The sequence below is a fragment of the Solea solea genome, chromosome 21 (assembly GCF_958295425.1).
Source record: "Solea solea chromosome 21, fSolSol10.1, whole genome shotgun sequence".
NCBI lineage: Eukaryota > Metazoa > Chordata > Actinopteri > Pleuronectiformes > Soleidae > Solea > Solea solea.
In genome coordinates, this window is record NC_081154.1 from 16,014,002 (window position 1) to 16,033,870 (window position 19,869).

At 40.4% G+C, this 19,869-nt stretch overlaps 1 protein-coding gene across 1 annotated transcript in view; it reads left to right on the forward strand.

The window, feature by feature from the left end:
- Positions 1–19,869, forward strand: part of plce1 (phospholipase C, epsilon 1) — a 106,459-nt gene that overhangs the window by 39,912 nt on the left and 46,678 nt on the right. The window contains exons 6-7 of the mRNA XM_058621642.1: positions 8,662–8,846; positions 10,304–10,446. Of these exons, the coding sequence (XP_058477625.1) occupies positions 8,662–8,846; positions 10,304–10,446 (328 nt within the window). The remainder of the gene's footprint in view (positions 1–8,661; positions 8,847–10,303; positions 10,447–19,869) is intronic.

Sequence of the window (19,869 nt, forward strand, 5' to 3'; positions counted from 1 at the left end):
TCACTTCTAAATGATCTCTAGGTACTTGCTTGTTTGAATTTTTGCGAAGACATCACCGCGCTTTGCAAATGTTCAGACATCAGACTCCTCTTGTCTCAGCAAGAAGGATGTGGACCACCTGCACATATTCATAGTAAACTTTGCACACTTAAAAATACACAAGTACAGGCAGTGCACACAGTAAACACACACGCACACACACACACACCATGAAAACGTGCAAGTTTAGATGTAGAATCTGTTTGTTAGCAGACGTAAACATGCACAATGTGTTGGTTTTGTTTTGTTTTTTTCGCGTATGATCCTGTGAGCGCGGCGCTCGCTCAGACAGCAGTGACACAGTCCAGGCTCAGACTGAGGCAAAGCAAACATTACCTTGTGGAGACGTAAGATGTAAAAAAAAAAAAGGTCAGCGCAGTAAACAACTGCGCAGAGAGCTGCTCTGTTTCTCTGTGATGCAAACCAGGATTAATGAGGGTAGTGATGTGAATAGTGAAACTGACTGCAGGGGAGGCAACAAAGCAAAACAATGAAGCGGCCTTTTCGGCATGTTCAGATGTCTGTCCGTCTGGGTTAGAGGGTCCATTCAGGTGCAGAGATAGCAGAGCTGCTGAGCATACCTGGCTTCTCAACAAGTTTTCAAATAGACTTGGCGCAGTTGATTTAAATGTGCATGTCAGTGCGGGTGGGCAGGGTGCACATTTTCTTCATTTCCCGCATGCATGGGGCTCTGTCGGCTCCAATTAAATAAAAAAAATGACATTAAAGCAACAGAACTGTCTCACACCCAGATTTTTAAAGTGCATGTAAAGCAATGCAATTCCTCCTCTTCACACATTATATACATTTGAAAATAGTGGCAAAGAACATTGTTCAGTGAACTCTGCTCAGGATTTATTTATTTTTAAACATTTGTAGTTTTGCAAAGTGGCGGGAAATTTCCAGAAACTCTCTCTCATGGGAACTTTAGTACTTTACACACTACTTCAGAAATTAAATGCAATTACGATTGCAGAGACACTGGGTATGTAGTTATTCTAACTTATTTTAGTGATTCTCTGCTGGACATGATTTGTTGTGAAGCTTTGTTGGGAGTTCACGCGTGACATCCAAGTGGCCTTTAATGTCCCCTGCTAATCCTCTCTGTTTAAAAATATCTGATGAATAGGAAAGACAATTTATGGGCTGAAGAAATAAATAGCAACTCTTTAATTTATGTACGTGTACAGTTTTGAGTATATATTATTAATCTTTCCCTTTTTCTGTGCTAAGGGTTCCCAGTGGCCTCATTTTGAAGGCTTCACCTAATATACAGAAAGCTCCAGACTGTTACGTTGGAGCCAAATTACAAATTATAGAAAAAAGAGAACATTTTATATTATTTATTTGGGGCTATAAAGGTGCAGTCTGAAATTAATTAGTAAACACTTTTTATATTGTCGAAATCCTTTTCACACCATTATGACAATGTTAAGTATCATTATTGAATCATTGTCATTCCGACTCAATGTTGGGGCTGTTTGAGGAACACTGACACTTTTTATTTTACAAAATAAAATAAATAAATAAAAGAAATCGACAGATAATTATCAGTTGTAGTTTGATTTTGATTCATGTATGCCATAATATTACCTTTAAGATAAAAGTAGTGTATATTTATGTTGGTAAGTGTGTTGTAGGGGGTAGACATGACTCCAGTAATCTATTAGAACATTTGCTGTAATCTGAAGTAATTTTCACAAACTACAGACTATATATGATCATTTGAACCTTAGTATTAAAACTCTCATAGACCAGTACTACAGTCACGTGAAGCACATGTCTTGAACTGTTTGGTGTGACGTAAGGTTTAAAATGGACGTCTCACCCAGTGACCTCAGCTGCAAGTTCAAACCAGAATAACAGTGTTCTCTGAACATCATCCCCCCATTAACCTTAGCTAACCACAACCCTCCAAGATGCTTCTAAAAGTAGATTTCAGCCCAAACAAATTTCTGTTTTTTGAGCGTCAGCGTCGTGGGAGAGTATGTCCAGGGGGCTTTGGCAGCGAACTGCTGCATTATCTAATCCCTCATTTCTAATCCCATATGAGAATATGTGTAATGCTGTTGGAAACTGGGCTGTCTTGGTGGAGGTTTGTGTTCTCTGAGTGCTTTCCCCAATTAAGAGTGACTACGACTGGTGCAAGAAACTGAATCCCGGAATAATTCAGCAAGTTATAAATCCATCCATTTTCTATTGCTTTATCCTCCACATGAAGATCGTGGGGGGGCTGGAGCCAATCCCAGCTGACATAGGGTCCACCCTGGACAGTTAGCCAGTCCATCACAGAGCAAACATACAGAGACAAACAACCACTGACTCACACATTCACAGCTACAATCAATTCAGTGTCCAATCAAACTAATCCCTAATCTACATGATTTTGGATTGTTGGAGGAAGTTGGAATACCTGGAAAAAAAACAGCACACAAGGGGGAAAACATGCAAACTCCACGCAGAAAGGCCCCCAGTCAAACCAGGATCTGAACTGTTGACCTTCCTGCTGTGAGGCCACAATGCTAGCCACTGCATCCTCTCATCAGATGACCACCTCCATCTCTGAAAATTTGTGTTGCACTTGTTGCATGTCCACCTTTATTTTTCCCATATTTCTTTGCAGTGTAGGAAGTTGTTGCTGGTTCTGGAGCAGATATTGTCCAATTTAGTGATTTGCAGAGCAGTTTTGATGGAAAGGTTATAATGGAATTAAGGCTGCACAGATTACTCAATTATGAATTGTTTACTAAATTAATTGTCGACTATTTTGATAATCGATTAATCGGTATGAGTGTTTTTTTCAATAATTAAAACAAGCCTCTTAAATGTGACTATTTTCTGTTTTCTTTGCTCCATATAACAAAGAAATTAATAAAACTGAATAATTTTAGTTTGTGGACAAACTCATCATCATTTGCAGGTTTGGTAAACACGATCAACATTTTTGATGACATTTTGCGGACCTGGATAAATGGAGAAAATAATCAACGCATTAATAGATTATTAAAAAGATAAATCCTGCCTACTGTCCATTTACAACAGCCTATTACAATGATAATATCACTATACAAAGGTAACGCAATAATCAACGTATGAAAAGACATCATCATGTCTAACTGTCTCAATGAAGAACACAAAATGCCCCTTAAAATGGAAACCACCTTTGTTTTGTTAAAGGTGCAGTAAGTAAAATATTATTCAATATTATTGGTGAAGTTGCTGAATATTCCTCACCTCATTGGTCCATCCTAAGTGTGTTGGAGAACTTATGTAGCCTTCACTGAGCATCAAAACTCAAAAGATGATTACTTTGTCTAACGTGTTCTCTCGTGAATACATGGTGGTCCGAATGGCGGCCTCTGTAGAGTTGATTCTGCTCCTGATATAAATATAAAGGGCTCTTTCTGGGTTAATGAAACACAACAATTCATACAGTCAAGTGATTCCACTCAAAACATTTATTATAAATGTTTTATCTTGAATTTTTGCCAAATGAGAATGATTTTCATTTTGATTTCATTTAATTCCTCTGATAAACACCACAGCATGGAGTCATGCATTAGACAGAAATGCACTTTTTTAAAAGCTTCTTATGCTTAAAATGAAATAACCATATCTCACAAGTCAGGATGATGGTATTTCGTCCAAATATCAATCTGAAAGTATAGTAGGATGAGAGGTTTCATTTAAAATATCACACTTTGACATTGCTCGTCCTTTATGACGGACGCTCGCGTTGCGACGGCGGATGCATTCACCTTAATCCGGAGTAATGGAAGAAGCTGTGCTGTGTCGTGTTTGTGTTTGGACGATGGTGTCAGTGAAGGAATATGCAAGTGTGCTGCGGGTCAGTCATCAAAGTAAAGAGGCCAAGATGTGGCCGGTTGGGTTTCAGGCAGACGACCTAAGCCTCTCCAGAGTCCTGCACGCCCATACATACTCAGTGTGTCTGGTATGATATACATTACGGCACGGGCATGAGTCAGAGTGTGTTTGCATGTCTGCATTTTAGCATGTGTCTTTGTGTGTGTGTGCGCATTCCAGCTCAAAGTTCATTAGATCTGTGGTACCTCACAGTTTCCCCCTTGCTAATCCTTTCCCAGAATGGCTGTTGCCAGGCAGAGATATTACCCAACGGGTACCAATGGGTCTTAATAAACAAGTCATTCATAACTGTAGCTTATGTAGACTGATTGTCAGGAAAGTAAAAGCCATGGCTTCAGTGTGGGTGTTGGGCCACTTGAATTTGTCCTCTTGAGATTTGAGTTATAGGAACTCTCCTATACATTTAAACCCTAAAAGAAGACATAGTTCTTACTTACTTCTAGATCTTATTTGTACCCAAATGTTTAAATGCACTTATTGTAAGTCGCTTTGGATAAAAGCGTCTGCTAAATGACATGTAATGTAATGTAATGTAAAGTTTAGGCTTTTGGAAGTGTGGTTATATGAGGTACTGAGATGAAGAAGAAAACACTGATTTTAGCTGCTTAACAAAAGGCTGTCATAATATAATAAGTCTATATCTTAAGAATATGTATGACATCCTTTTTACAACATGTAAACTGTTGCTTTGTAACCTGCATCTCATCCTGCCCAAAACCCCATAGAGAAAATCAACAATTTTACATCATGGCACACTGCACTTGTTGATCCCCTGCTGCCTCAATCAGTGAGTTCAAATGTGTTAGCTTTTTTACTTTGATGAATGAAATCCTTAATTTAGTTAAGTGGCACAAATTTAACAAATGTAACAGCAGAACACCAGCAGCTCCTGGACTCGCGCTCTCTCTTCATTGACTGAGCTGCTAACATACAACAAATGTACTCATTTGTATGATATCAATGCTGATTTGGCTTTGGCAACCTTGAGCCATTAAATCTTTCTGCTCACGTATTTCAACTTCAGAGACTGAAGCTAATTATGCAAATGTAGCATTTTCATGAGATTCAGGCTACAGGATTTGTACATAATCTCGTAGCATGAAACGTGTGCGTCATGTTTGGTGTGAACACGCCATTATAGGCAAAACAGTGTATTATTCTGGGCAAGGGGTTACTGTAACTTATTCTCTAAGCGGAGCTCAATCAGTGGAGCTGCCTGTATTTGTCCTGTAATTTACCTTCATTAAGCTTTGGCCGCTTGCATTTCCTGTACACATGCAGTGTAACATGAGAAACGGGGGCTGTATCAGTGGCAGCTGACTCATCTTGTATGTTCACTGGCTACACGGCAATAGTGGTACTACTGTAACTTACCAGGAAGAGGGACACAGTGAACACTTCATATATTCATTTCTTATGTAACTAAGCTGAAATATAATGTGCGTATCCTAGCCTAATGTGGCTGTGCATAATCTCTGTCCCTCTCCTTATCTGATTTCATTTTAATGTGTTATTTACTCTTTATTTGACAGAAACTAGTGAAGACAAACTATTTTACACTCTCTCCTTCACTTCCCTGTGCCTTTAAGAGTGCATTTCCACAGATTCTTTGTTATTTATGGAATCACTCGCATGTCTTGGGACGTCTGTGAAACCTGAGAGTGAGATCAAAGACTCATCTCTCAAACATTGCTGATATTTTGGGCTGCACGGATCATATTTGTTAAATGCACATGCATTACTACTCTACAAAGTGTAGTATTATTATTTTGTGTTTGTGATTTTGAATCAAAGATCATCCACAATGTCGATGCGATTGCCTCGGGATTCAAAGATGTGTTTGTTTGTGTTTGTGTGACGTCAGCTGCTGCGTGTCCATCAAGAGCGGCACCACATTCCCCTACAGTGTCCTCTCACACTGCCAGGCTTTGTGTTACACACACAAACACACACACACGAAGCCAGTAAATACAATGTGCACTCTCACTAGAGATGTAACGATATGAACATTTTATATCACGGTTATTGTGACCAAAATTATCACGGTTATCAATATTATCACGGTATTGTTAGATGTGTTCAAAAGTACTGAACACACACACTGAAATCTTTTAACCAAGTTTTATTTAAAAAAAGATATTTTATATTATATGATTATCATCTGACTGACTGACACACACACAGGTCCTCACTCTGTGTCGGATAATAATTAAAAAATTAATAAAGTAGCAGCGGTCGTACACAGCATAAAAATAAAATAAAAAACACAGAAACAAACACATTTTGGTCTGCTACGGTACGTGTCGTCTGCACACTACTCGCTTTCGCGAGACAAACCATGACGTTTGTCTCGCGTCAAACGTCGCGACAAACCATGACCTTTCCCACTATTCCGAAATCCCGTTTTTGTTGACTTACTCGCTGAAAAGTTGTGTGTGGTGGTCACTGAGATGGCTCATCAAATTGGAAGTGGCTTCGCGGAGATTTTTTTTTGCATTTTCTGCACAAGGATTGATTGTCTTCAATTATTTTACCCTCAACATTGTTTAAAAATACAAAATATGCCCAGACTTCTGATTTTACGGGGGGCGTAATCTCTGGAGCGCAGGTGGCTTCAGCCGTTGACGCTGGACAGACAGTGCAAACTGCGCATGCGCGCCCGCTTCTGAGCGAGTGCCGTTCAGGTGCTGCTGCTTCTCCAGGAAATGAGCAATATCACTGAATTTTACCGCGGTTTATCGTCATACCGGTAATCGTTACATCCCTAACTCTCACACAAACTTTTTCCTCTTCTTGTCTAATGACAGTGTTCCTTCCAAATGTTTTCATGACAAGAAACATCCTTTACTGTCAGTAAACCAATCGGATTGAACTATGCATTTGTGATAATATTTATTTCATTGCACCTCAGAAACTGAGAACAGACGTGCAACCTTACAAACCCATCAAGTAACTTCTGAATCCAATAGTATAAAGGTTTCTTTGGAAGTATAAAGCTTAAGTTTCATCTTCTACTGGATTCTGCTACGACCTTGTGTACCTTATGTCTACTGCTGCATGAGAGTGGAACTTTAGAACGTGTAATTATGGCAGTGGAAGTCGTGTACAGGACATCCTGAAACCAGAGCTTCCAGTAAACTCAATGGTTGAATTTCTATGTTCGTATGATAGACACCAAAAAAGATATTAGGCAATGTAGTTTGTAAGTTGTTATGAAACAGTGCAGTGTGTGTGTGTGTGTGTGTGTGTGTGTGTGTGTGTGTTTGTATCCCTCGGAGTATCCCAGTCTCTTCATCTGTAAACATGAATGCTGGTATGTCCTTTCCCTCGAGATGGCCCAGATCTGACAAGAGCTAAGCCTACACCCCATGCAGGAAACCCATCCCTCTTAGTGAACTACTTTGCTGGGTCTTATGTCTGTTTGTGTGCATATTATGCCAGTGTCACAGCACTGCAGGCTTGTGTGTAATACAGTATATACAGGACATTTTCTAAAGCATAAACACAGATTCACATGCACATTACTTTATAACAGCGTTTGCATCGAAACATAATGAGACAGTGCACATCAACACTGTCAATAACAATTACTCAGCTGTATTATCTCATTAGACATGAACTGTTTTCATTCATGTATTGATTTTGTCTGATACTGTGATATCCATAGCTGCACATTGCCGCAAAATGTTGCCTTTAAAGGTCCAGTGTGCAGGAAACGGTGACATCTAATGGTGAGACTGCAGTTTGCAGTAAAAGGATGACTCCTGCCCATTCACAAGCAAGTCAGTGATCTGTGGTAGCCTTTGAATACCAGGCTTAGATGTCTTTATTCTTTATTTTGGAAACATACCTCTACAAAACCTGACAAGCAGATAGAATAGATAACATAACAAAAGGTTGACATGCATAGTGACGAGCTGCCTCTCCACATGACGGGCGAAAGTAGTGCCTTGACATGGCGTTGCAAGATGACAGCGTCCTTAAAGCAAGGGCCTTGCCTAAACCCCATTAAAGAGCTTATTCTAAGTCTATGAAAACCATTTTTGGTTTATTATAACACAGTGGACTTTTAGTGGCGTGTCAGAAGAGCTTGTTTGCAGGGTCACATGCAGATGTTGTTCCAAGAAGAGTGTGAACTGGGGGAGGGTGTTGTTTAAGGTCAAAATGTTTACTCATTTAAAAGTTTTCAGTGGCGCCTTCCCTCTGTCTTTACCCTCATCAGCTGCTTCTGTTTCTCCCTCTTCTCTGTCTTTCTTAACCTACGTGTTTTTCTGCCTCGCTGTGATGGTTTCTGCCTGGATTCTTTTCTTCTTACCTTTTGTGTTGCACAGTGGTCTGTCTCTCTGTATATTCTTCTCTTTTGGTGCTTTGATTTCCTTTCTGTTCCTTACTGAAATCGCCTCTTAGAACGACCACAGTGGAACAGCTGGTGACAGTGACCTCAGCAAGCACATTATATAACAGTGTTCTATATCAGCTTAAATCTCACATCTCAAATATACATCTTTTTTTGGTGTCTTGCAATGACTGGAAAGAGTGGCACTTAAAGATAAATCACCAGGTCTGTATGTGAGAGATCAAGACAGCATTGTCAAGAGACTTGAGAAATAAAAGATTATACCCTTTAACAATTATACTCATTGTGAGTGAATCTAGTTATGGCTCTAATGACTTTTCCAAACTCGAAGAAAGTTCAATATTGCTTCCCACTTATGTCTCAAATGACTTCCTCCTTAGGTTACCAGCTGTGTGCAGGAGAGAGAGGACATCAACCTGATTCATCCTGCCAAGAAGCTCCTGCTGGCTCTTCATGGATGTGTGTGTCTCAGGGCGTCTCACTGGCTGGTACACGCCGTCAGCGACAGTCCAGCATCAGCAACACCTGATCTGAACTCCTGCCTTAATCCTTCTCAGCCACTGAGGTTTGTATTTGTAGTCATTATCGCTTTTTGCCTCATACACTCTTTCAAGTCACGTTAAATGTGTGGTTTAAGTGGACATATTTTGGGCTATATTGATCTCTAAATCTAAAATATCTAATCAGGGGGTGTTCAGAGTGATTGCTACTCCAGCATTGACAATAACTCAATAAATAAAACACATATCAACAGCTGCAGAGAGTTTCAGAGATGCAGAAATAAGTGCAGACTGATGAAAGGAGCTTCGGCTACAGAGCTGTGAACTCAAAATGTTAGTATTTTAACTTTTCTCCAGTATTCTTGAAACCTTCTTTCTATCTTTTACCAGTGCATTTTACCTGCACTTGTATTAATACAAAAACTATTTGTTGAGTGTACACTGCATAGTACAGTATGTGTTTATGGATATGTATGGGACTGTTTTCCATTTGTTAGTAATATTTAATCCTTAGCCTATCATATCCTATGATGATTATTTTTGACCAGGAACACTGACTAAGATAAGTAACCACTCAAAGTTCAATAAAAGGTTGTGATCAGATGCTTACTGTGGAGGAAATATAAGAATAGGTTTTGAGACAATTAGATCAAAATGGCTTTTTTCCTTGTACAGTTGGTCAAATTAGACCAGACACTGGAGGAAACCTGTGAAAGGAACTTAGAGCGGAACTTTGCTCGTCTTGTGGCTTTTTCACCTTTTTCTCTATGCAGGCTCTGCCATGATGAATGTCTAAAATAATGCTATCACTGCCTTGATCTTTTATCTGGTACCTGGCCAAGGGTTGTATTGGTGCTTTTCCACTATACAGTTGTAGTGCGACTCTACTCATTTTTGGGTTTTTTTTTTTGCTTTTCCATTAGGGATACTTTTTTCAGAACCTGCTCTGGTGAGGTTTCAAGGTTTAGGGTTTACTAATTTTAGTATACTACCAATATTAGTATGTGACGTCAACAGACTGCCGGCCACTGATTGGCAGAGAGTGTTGTAACTGGAAGAGTCCTGAGCGCGATGTCCAACACAGGAATCAAACCGAAATATTCCAAAACTGTACATCAGTTAAAAAGACTGAAAAATACTGAAAAAGTAATTTGTTGTTTGGGTTTCTCATGACACCCGAGACTTCACAAGACCTTCTGATTCTTACTACTCCAGGTCAGCGGTCCTGATCTTGCTAGGCTGGTTTTAAGCTAACCGACGGTTGGGGGAGTCGACAGCCCCCAATCTCCCCTCAACACCCCATTTAATGACTCTGAAGCTGTTAAATTAGGGTAAAAATTCTGCATAGTTCTGCTTTAACAATCAGTCCACACGCTGTATAAAGTTTAATAGAAATATAAAGCTGTTTGGCTGTGTTATGCTAATGCTACTACTGCATGAAAAGTGCACATGGCTGTATGTCTTAAACACAGGTAGACTTTGTTTTCTTTCCTCAGTCACACTTGTCCTCATTTATCTGTAGGTTGTACCGATCTTGTGGCCAGAGGACGTCAGTGTGTTCCCTGCTGACCGGAGCCCTGCAAGAGGCCACGGCCGCTCTTGGAGCCCGCTGCCCTCTGCCTTACGTGCTGCCTCAGTGTCCCAACAACCACGGCGTGCTGAAAGGTGGGAGTGTGTGTGTGTGTGTTTGAGACATTATTTAAGCACCAAGGATCAAAGAGTGGCTTTATCAACTAGATCTAAATGTCTTCATCTGCCTATATCCCTTGATTTCGCTCTATTTCCTCTAATGCAGTGATTCCCAAAGACTGGGTCAGACCCACAGATGGGTTGTGGGAGATTTTTTTATGGGTCCCCAAAGAAATTAGCAGAATTTTCCCAAAGTTTTAGATTTGAATGTATATGTTGCAAATAACATGCACAAAATTAAAGTTGAAATTTATTTACCATACATTTCTTGGAAATGATTGGTATACCAGTTCAAATGATATTATGTGTTACAGATATGGCTGTAAATCAGTCGCTACCAAATGTACTTATTGCTCTTTACTCACAATTTACATAGAAAGTTTGGGAAACACTGGTTAAGTTTGTGCTGCAGCAAAAGCTCATTACTCCACTCATTCTAGAGAAACGGCCACTTGCACTAGTAGTTTAGAATGCTGAGTCAGCGACATATCCCACCCTTTTCTTTTCAGAAGCCAATCATCTGCTTTATAAGGGCAGTAACAATATAGGAAATGCGTCTATTAGTCATGGCAACAACTTCCTATGCTTAAGAAACAATGAACGATAAATGGGTTGGATGATAAATGCTATAAAATATACAAATAAGGACAGTTTCAGAGATGGAGAGATTGCCTCAGGTCATCGATGAAACGTGTGTCTGTTCATGCTCATCTGATGAGAGGAGCTCAGCACAGAGAGCCATGGTCCCAATTGTCAGTATTTTAACAACCTGTGGATGAAACGCAACGATCAACAACAGTTTCTACCAATCTTGCCTCCTGTGGGTTTAAATGTCTCACCATTCATTTAGATCGCAGCCTTCAATTGTCAGTCTGAAATAGTTGCCTGAAGGCGTCACTAAGATGGCTTCCCAGCGGCCAGGCTCTCATAGAGGTACTTTGATATTACACAGTTCACATGAGCACAGTGAGAATCAGCGGTTTTCATATTTATTTTGTTCAAACGGGGACTTTGGGCAAAGCAACTGTAGGCAATCTGTTTGATTCCGAGAAGAAAAGTTCTCACTATTCCCCTGGTGATTGTTGTTGCCCTTTTTCTCTTCCTGTTGTTTCTTTTCTCTTCTGCTGTCCTTTCTCCTTTTCTCCTCATACCACCCTCTCTCTCCCTCTCTCTGTCTGCCCCCTCTCTTTCAAAATCAGACACTCATACATACACACAATGGTCAAGTGGTGTGCGGAAGAAGAACAAGCCCCAGAACATCACAGCGTCTGTGCAACACTTGAGCCTGGACGCGCAACAACATCAGAGAAGAGGTTATATGCACATCAAACACACCCCGCACACAAACCTGTTTTTATGTCTTACTGACGACACTAACCCTAACCCTAAAACCATGTCTTAACCCTAAACAAGCCCTTTAAAGTTTTGGGGCCCAGACAAAATGTCAGTGTCCTCACTAAGAGAGGTTTGTACATTTTTTTTTTGGACCTCACAGAGATATTAATTCATGTACACACACACACACAGACATATATTAATGGATATACAACCCTCTCTGTCTCTGAGATACCCGGAGGAAGACATTAAACAGTTAAACCTATTTTCTTAATGGGATAAGAAAACAAACAAATTCTCATCACGCATAGAGTGTGTCACCTCTTCTTCTCCCTCTCTCTCTCTGTCTCTCTCGCACTCTCTCTTCGCATGACTTCATTGTCCAACCAGTTGTGTTGTTGGTCAGTCACTCTGCTGGTAACTGTTTGTCCACCTTCTCTGAGGATGACCGATGTCACATATGACTTGAATGTAAGCTGATCCTGACATTAATTTCCACTGGCACCGGGCCAGGGGACAGGCGGTCTCCAGTAAAAATGAAGACAAACAGCAAATGCGTGCACACACACACAAACACACACACACATAATATCACACAAAGACACAAAAGCATCAATTCCTTTTTTCCCCCTGCATTTCATTCCGACTTGCTTATTAATCCCGATAATAGCACATTTTCAGAGGCACACACACGACGTTCATATCTTCAACATGACATCGTGTTCCGTTTTAATGGGTGTGACAGGAAACAAAATAGAGCCACACACGCGCACACATAGCAGCTTAGGGGTCTTGGCAAGACTAAGGTTTCACAGAAACTCACTCGCCACTCCGCACACACACACACACACACACACACACACACACACACATACAAACACAATTGGCGTGAGAGACTCCATGTCTCTCTGTCCCGGTACCAAAGCTACCCAGATGCCTCACACTATGCATGAGAATTACCTTGCTGGACTTAGCGCCATAGTGTGTGTAGTTGTGCCATTTGAATTATTTGAGATTTAGTGTACCAGAGAGACATGTGTCCCCAGAGATGATGATGTAACAGATATTCAGTTGGTATTTCGAGACACTGACTCCTCTAGCTCACTAGCGCTATGCTAGCCAAACCAGCGCTTTGTTGTTGTTGTTTACCTGTAACCAAACTGGAGTTACTGTGATATGTGGCGGTTAACGAGTCAGTCGTCCACACTATGGCGTATCGCGCCACGGGTGTGTGCATGTATTTGTATTTGTTCCACATGGTGACCAAAATCTGGTTCTAAAGAGGCAGAACCTCATTTCTGAGGAACTGGTTAAATTTAGGGCTAACATTTGAGTCCGAATGAATGGAAGTCAATGCAGTGTCCTAAGAAGAATAGCTGCATAAACCAGTGTGTGTGTGTGTCTGTGTGTGTTCTTGTATGGATATCATTGTGAGGACCAACACATTTCATAAGCCATAGGGAGTGAGGACATTTTGGGAAAGAGGACATTTTGGCTGGTCCTCACGTTCTGCCACCCCTTAAAAAGGCTTTTTTTTGAGGTTAAGACTTTGTTATATCTTTGTGAGGTCCAAAAAAAGAAATGTGCAGAGCTATCTTTGTGAGGACATTTGACCTTATGGGGACATTTTTTCTGCGCCCCAGAACTTTAAAGGGCTTTTTCATGATAAACCTTTAGGGTGAGGGTTAGAATTAGGTTTATGTTAGGGTAAGGCACTTAATTGCGTTAAGTAAGGGTCTAGGGAATTCATTATGTCCTCACTGTGTGTATGTGTGTTTGTGCTGCAGAGTTCAGGGCAGAGAGAGAGAGAGAGAGAGAGACAGAGGGAGCTGGATCTGATCAAACATGAGACCTCATAATTAAAATATGACCAGCTGTATCAAACACGAGTAGAATGAAATAGTAATCAGTGTTCGTCTGTTCCATATAAAGCCCTGGTACAGTCTACAGCTGATCTACACGGAAGACCTGCTAACTATTAATGAAATAGCTAAAAGCCAGCACTTGTGGAAAGTCCTACATCTGATGTAAAAGGTTGTGGTGACTGCCAACTCCTGAGTCCTGATCAATTTAAAAAAAAAAAAAATAAAAATCCCCACAACAGCTCTGATCTGATACTTGAGGAGGGGATTACATCATCTCCAAAAATATGACATATAAGAGTGACTCAATACCACTTAGTCGATATTGTCGTTGAGATGTTCCCAACACATTTGTGCTGATGCATTTATCCACCCCCCACCCCCACCCCCCCGGGCCATTTCAAGCCATTTCAGAAACATAATGCTCCATCAGTGAAACATATGTTTGGCTCACATAAATAAGAAATTGTTGCTGCTTCTTTATCTACGTTTTTACTGCCTGTGTTAAGTGAAGCATGTATGTGAGATTATGTTGACCAGTATTGATTTTGTGTACCGTATTGGCTGATCACTAGTTATCCAATCTCACTTTATTTGTACAAGCACTTTAAAGCAGTCACAGTGGAACAAAGTGCTGTACAGCATAATAAATAAATGACATAAAAGCTCACATGAGGCTATACAATACTTAATAAATAAATGAAAAGACACAACACATGGGTAAAAGTAGCAGCCATACAATTAAAACAAATCAAATCATTTAATTACATTATTTAATTTAACTTAATTATACAATACAATATAATATAATTCAGTGATGTAAGAATACATTATCTAAGTTTTCATGTAACGCTGAGTCACTTATTGCACATCATATCCATCCATTTCACGGTACAGTTGCGGCTTATTCACTGAGTAAACCTGAGAAGTGGCTCTGACCCAAATGCTTTCAAGGACTACCCGGAAATCCGCCCCGTGTATTCATAGAGTTTTAGTGTGAGTGTTGAGAGGTGGAAGGGTTTCCTCGACCTCCTCCACACTCAATTTTGCACACGCACACCAATTAGTGATTGTGAATTTGACCTCTGCATTTAAGCTATCCTTACAACACACCAGTAGTGAACACACACAAGCCGGGCACAGGAGCAGTGGGCAGCACTTATCTGTACCTGGGGAGCAATTGTTCAGGGGCACCCCACCCCTTGACCAGTCCCGGGATTGAACCAGCGACCCTCCGGTTACAAGCCCAATGGCAGCCCATGGCCATAAAGCACGTCTGAATGTCTGAATGTGTGTTGACGGTGTAAGTCAGAAAGAACATTTTCGTTTTATTTTTTTTCTGTAAAGGTGGCACTAAAGGGTGAACAACTGGAACTTGTAAAATGCTAATAGACTTTGGAAAAAATGCCAAAGTCAAGGTGGTGTGAGTGTGTGTGCCAGAGAGGCCATAAATCATATCTGAATGTGTGTTATTTGAGGCAGTCGTTTTTTTCGTTTTAATGGAGTTTGTCTTTGTGTAGACACCAGTGACCGCTGCGTGTTCAGTCCCCCTGTAACCCTCAGTCCACTGTCAGGTCAAACACTGTTCATGTTTGAGACTTGGTTAGGAGTAGAATTCCCGAACAAGCCATTTCCTGTGTCTCGTCAGCCAGAAGTCCACTCATCGGCTTTATGTGAATTTTTACAAATGAGGCTGTGCTGTAATGAAAATTGATGATTTTCTCTATATGGTTCAGTAAGGCAAGGGCTGCATAATGTTGAGATAAAGCAGCAAACACAGTCTTTAGATAGTGTACACTAAATTTTGGCACAGATTTTACGAGGTGAGTCTTTTGTTAATTGGCTGAAATTATAGTTTATAGCAGCCATTTTTTCCCTTGGAGCAAGCCAGAAAAGAAAGGTGCACACAGCAAAGTCATCCCCGACTATGGCTACATTCACATTACCAGGCTGAAGTGACTCATGTCTAATTTTTTTTCTATTTTTTTTTTGTGCAGTTGTTATGACTCAGATCAGAGTTATACAGTTGATGTGACTCAAATCTCTAATTTTTTTTCAGGGCTGTGTGAAAACCGAAATCCAAAACCCACTCCTGATTTTCAAATCGCATTAAGTGTCACATCAGTGTGTGGTTCTAAATCTCATATACACTGACCATCACACCAACAGGGACTGTAATGACATATTGAAATACATACAGTTTAGAGTACTTTAATATGGAGTTTGGAGCTAAAACAGCTTCCACACTAGAGCATTTATGAGGTCAGGATGTTAGACTGATAAGAAAGAAGGAAAAAGAAGGCCTGGCTCACAATGTCTGTTCCACTTCATCCCAAAGGTGCTCGATGGGGTTGAGGTCAGGGCTCTGTGTGGGCCAGTCAAATTCTTCCATACCAAACTGGTCAAACCATGTCTTTGTAGTCTTGCTTTCTGCACTGAGGACCTTCCTCAAACTGTTTCCACAAAGTTGGACGCATAGCATTGTCCAAAAGGTTTTGGTCTGCTGAAACGTTAAGATCGTCCTTCATTGGAGATAAGGGGTTCTAGCCCAATGACCGATTGAAACACCTAAACCTATACTTTTGTCCATAGAGTGTATGTGGCCATGCAACCTGAATGAGAATGATCATATCAGAATCCATGCAGCTTTTGTTGCCTAAAGGCATTTGCTGAGCATTGAAGTTTTAGACCTGCACTTCCTCAGTGCGGCAGAGTGTCGTCCTCTAGAGCTAAATCTTACTCACAGATTTGCTAAAGCTTCAGAAGCCTCAGAATTTCCCCTACGTGAGCGCAATAAAGGTGCATTTTATCTAACATATCTCCCACTTCACTTGTGTGGACTCAGAACAGTCGCCAAAAGGTGCAAGACACTTGTAGTTTAAAGTGTGAACCTTGAAATCTGATCTCAAATGAATCAGATTTGGACAATGTGGCTGTGTAATCTGAGCGTCGCCTGTGTGTCAGTACCTGCAGCCGCACTTCAAAGTAGATGAACTATCCCTAAAGGTATCTAACATATTTGTATTTGCAGCAACTGAAAAATTAAAAGGTACAGACTCAGGCTTTTCAGATTAACCACGGTATTCTTCTCTTTCTTTGCAGAGAAATAATTTCCCTAAGGGGATTAATAAAGTATATATTCTATTCTATTCTATTTATGTTGTCTACCCCTTGTGAAATGAAGCAAATCGTTTAAATAGAATGGGTTAGTGCATGGGAAAAATTTTAATTCGCAGCAAATCACACATTAGCGACAGATGGACTTTACAGATTTGTGGTGATTAAAAGTGTCTTCACTCTCTTCTCTCATTTTACTGTGGAAAGAAAAACCTCTGTAAACCACTGTGGTTTCACCACATTCATGTAAACTATAAGTGGGCGTGGTCTAGGTGCTTTCCTTTGGGCTCTTCCCCTTAATAGCAACATTTACTGTACAGCTGAAAAGGAAGTCGGCGGCCCAGTGAGAGACCATCCATCCTTCCAGCTCAGCTTTGCTGTTTCTTTCTTTCTTTCTTTCTTTTCCTTTCGTTCTCTCCCCTTCCTCTCAGTCGTCATTGTGCATTGTGTTGCCTAGTGACAGCTTATGTGATGGGGGATCACGGTGAAAGGAAGTCACAAGGATTTTAAGGACGCACATTGTTTCCAGAGATTATGAGAGTTAAAAACATGTGTGTGATATCCTCGTATTTGAGAAACAGGTGTTTGTCATTTCTTTCATGAGAAGCGTTGAGGATATTATTATGATATAATTATTTGGTTATATAGTATTTAAATGTTAACTTCTGTTTTGTGTTAGATTTTACAACATTTCAAGAATATTTTTTAATGCTTCATGTTGCCGTGAGTTTGTCAAGTGCTCACTCTTCCACACCAAAGTCCAAAATCAGCATTTTTAACTCACAGGAACACAGGAGCTGCTTTTCTTCTGTGGCCTTGTTTGGTAAATTTGTGTCACTAAGATAAAACACAACGAAAGATTTTTAACATCAAAGTGACAAAATAATACATTTAAACATGCTTGATTTTGAGTAAAATAAAACAGGATTGTTTTCTCCATGCACCCATCCTCTACTTTCTTACCTATATGTTATATTGTTGTGGTTTAGTGTGTGTTTGTGCAGTGGGATGGCCTGATCCAAGTGTAGTGCATGGCTGTGAACTATGTATGGTGTCAGTGAAGGGTGGGCGGGAGATGTCGAGGGGGACGAAGAGGGAGAGGGAGTGAAGGAGGAGAAGTAGTGAGTCTTCAGTCTAGACAGAGAAAGAAAGAGGGAGAGAGAAAAGAGGAGACGCTTTGCTGATAAGCCATGGGAGAGCAGCCAGGTAAGCAAGAGAGAGAGACTAAAAGACAAAGTTGGAGAGGGTTCAAGTCAGAAATGGAGTAAGGGAGAAAGAAATAGAGCTGACAGCGGGGGATAACGAGAGAGAGAGAGAGAGAGAGAGAGAGAGAGAGAGAGCAGCTGCAAGAGAGAGGAGACTGGCGGCTCAAATGTGGTTGAGTGTACCTCGGTCGCCCCGGCACTGAGCTGTCAGTGTGGGAGGCAGAGAGGCCAGCTGTATCCAGCAACCATGAAGCACTCTCACAGAATGGACTTCCAGCTGATCAGTGAGTAGAGGGAATATACTGTGTGTCTCCACAAAGCTGACAGACAGACAGGCAGACAGACAGAGAGTGTTTGAAACTTTAAACAGGTATTTTAACGGCTAAATCACACACAGCTGCTGTGTGTACATTAGCTTTACACGTGTGTTGTCTAATGGGATCGGCTCTTATATTGGAAATGAAGGAGATGCAAGTTTGTTAAAAAGGATCCGTTTGTTTACGTGGTTCATCACAGCTTGCGATGAATGGGCACAGATATATAAATGTGTCTGATCATAATATGTTCATTGATTCTATATTTGCTATCATATTTTGCTCAATTGCTTGTGTATATTGATAAGTATTTGAAAAACAACAACGCACAGTCCTCTTCTGCAAACTGTAGAGGGAGAGCACTTGTCTGTCTGTTTTTGCCGTGTAATCGTTGCCACTCGCTGAGTCACACTTTCAGTTTTCAGCAGGTTCTTTCAGTCTCTTTTCTGTTGTACTCATTGGCTTTGTACTGTAAAAAAAATATCCCCTCACTACCTCTAACCTATTTTTCAATGCTGCTTTATCAGCTGCGGCAAAAGCATTTCTTAAGATAGCTTTATGTGTGTTTTGGATTGCTTCATGTTTTGCGTTCTGCCTCACAAGAATTTGTTCAATGATAATCCAGTTGGTTTAGAAGTGTGGATTTATGAGGTACTGACATTATATTCACTCTGTAGCAAGAACCATGTTTTCAGGCTTGGAAACAAGACTTCGACACACTGTTAGACTCTCCTGCACCAAAGAAAATCAGTGTTTTTAACTCAACATGGACACAGGAGCTCCTGCTCTACTGCTGTCTCGTTTGCTAAGTTTGTATCATTTCGGGGAATTGTGACAAAGGATTTCAAACCGTGAAGTCACAAAATGACACATTTGAACTTAATGATAATCGCGGAAGTAAATAAATAACTCTTATGTGTCATTATGTAAAACTTTTGTGTGTGGTGGGTGAGTAGTCACCAAATTTTAGTTTCCACACAAATAAGGCCGTCTAATGGAGAGATAAAGCAGCAAAAACATTCTTAATATATCCAAGACTTGAGCAGGCTTAGATTTTATTAGGTGAGCCTTTCGTTTTTTCCCTTGTGTCCATGCTGGCAGCCATGTTTTCACCGAGTGAAAATGTGCCTGTCAAAAGAGGATCTTTACATATCTTATGCAGTTTACTTTTATTGTTGACTGATCATAAATAAAAAAATAAAGTACCGGGCAATGGAGACATTACATTATATCAATATTTATTCTGAGTTGTCTTAGATTGCACATGAAGTAGGCGTTGCTAATGTATTCATGTTTCTGTTATTATCCTCCCTTTAAAAAAAGGTCAACCTGAATGTTACAGTTTGTTTATGTGTCCTGTGTGTGTATGTGTGTATGTGTGTGTGTGTGTGTGTGTGTGTGTAACTGTTTGCACTTCCTGATACAAGTGGGAGAAGACCCTGTGATAACTGGTCAGTGTTTATATTTGCTGCTGCTGCTGCTGCAGCCTTTCAGCTGTGTCCTGTGAGTCCTTATTTATTCTTGGCTGTTTACTACGACTTGTTATTTATTATCTGTTTAATGTCT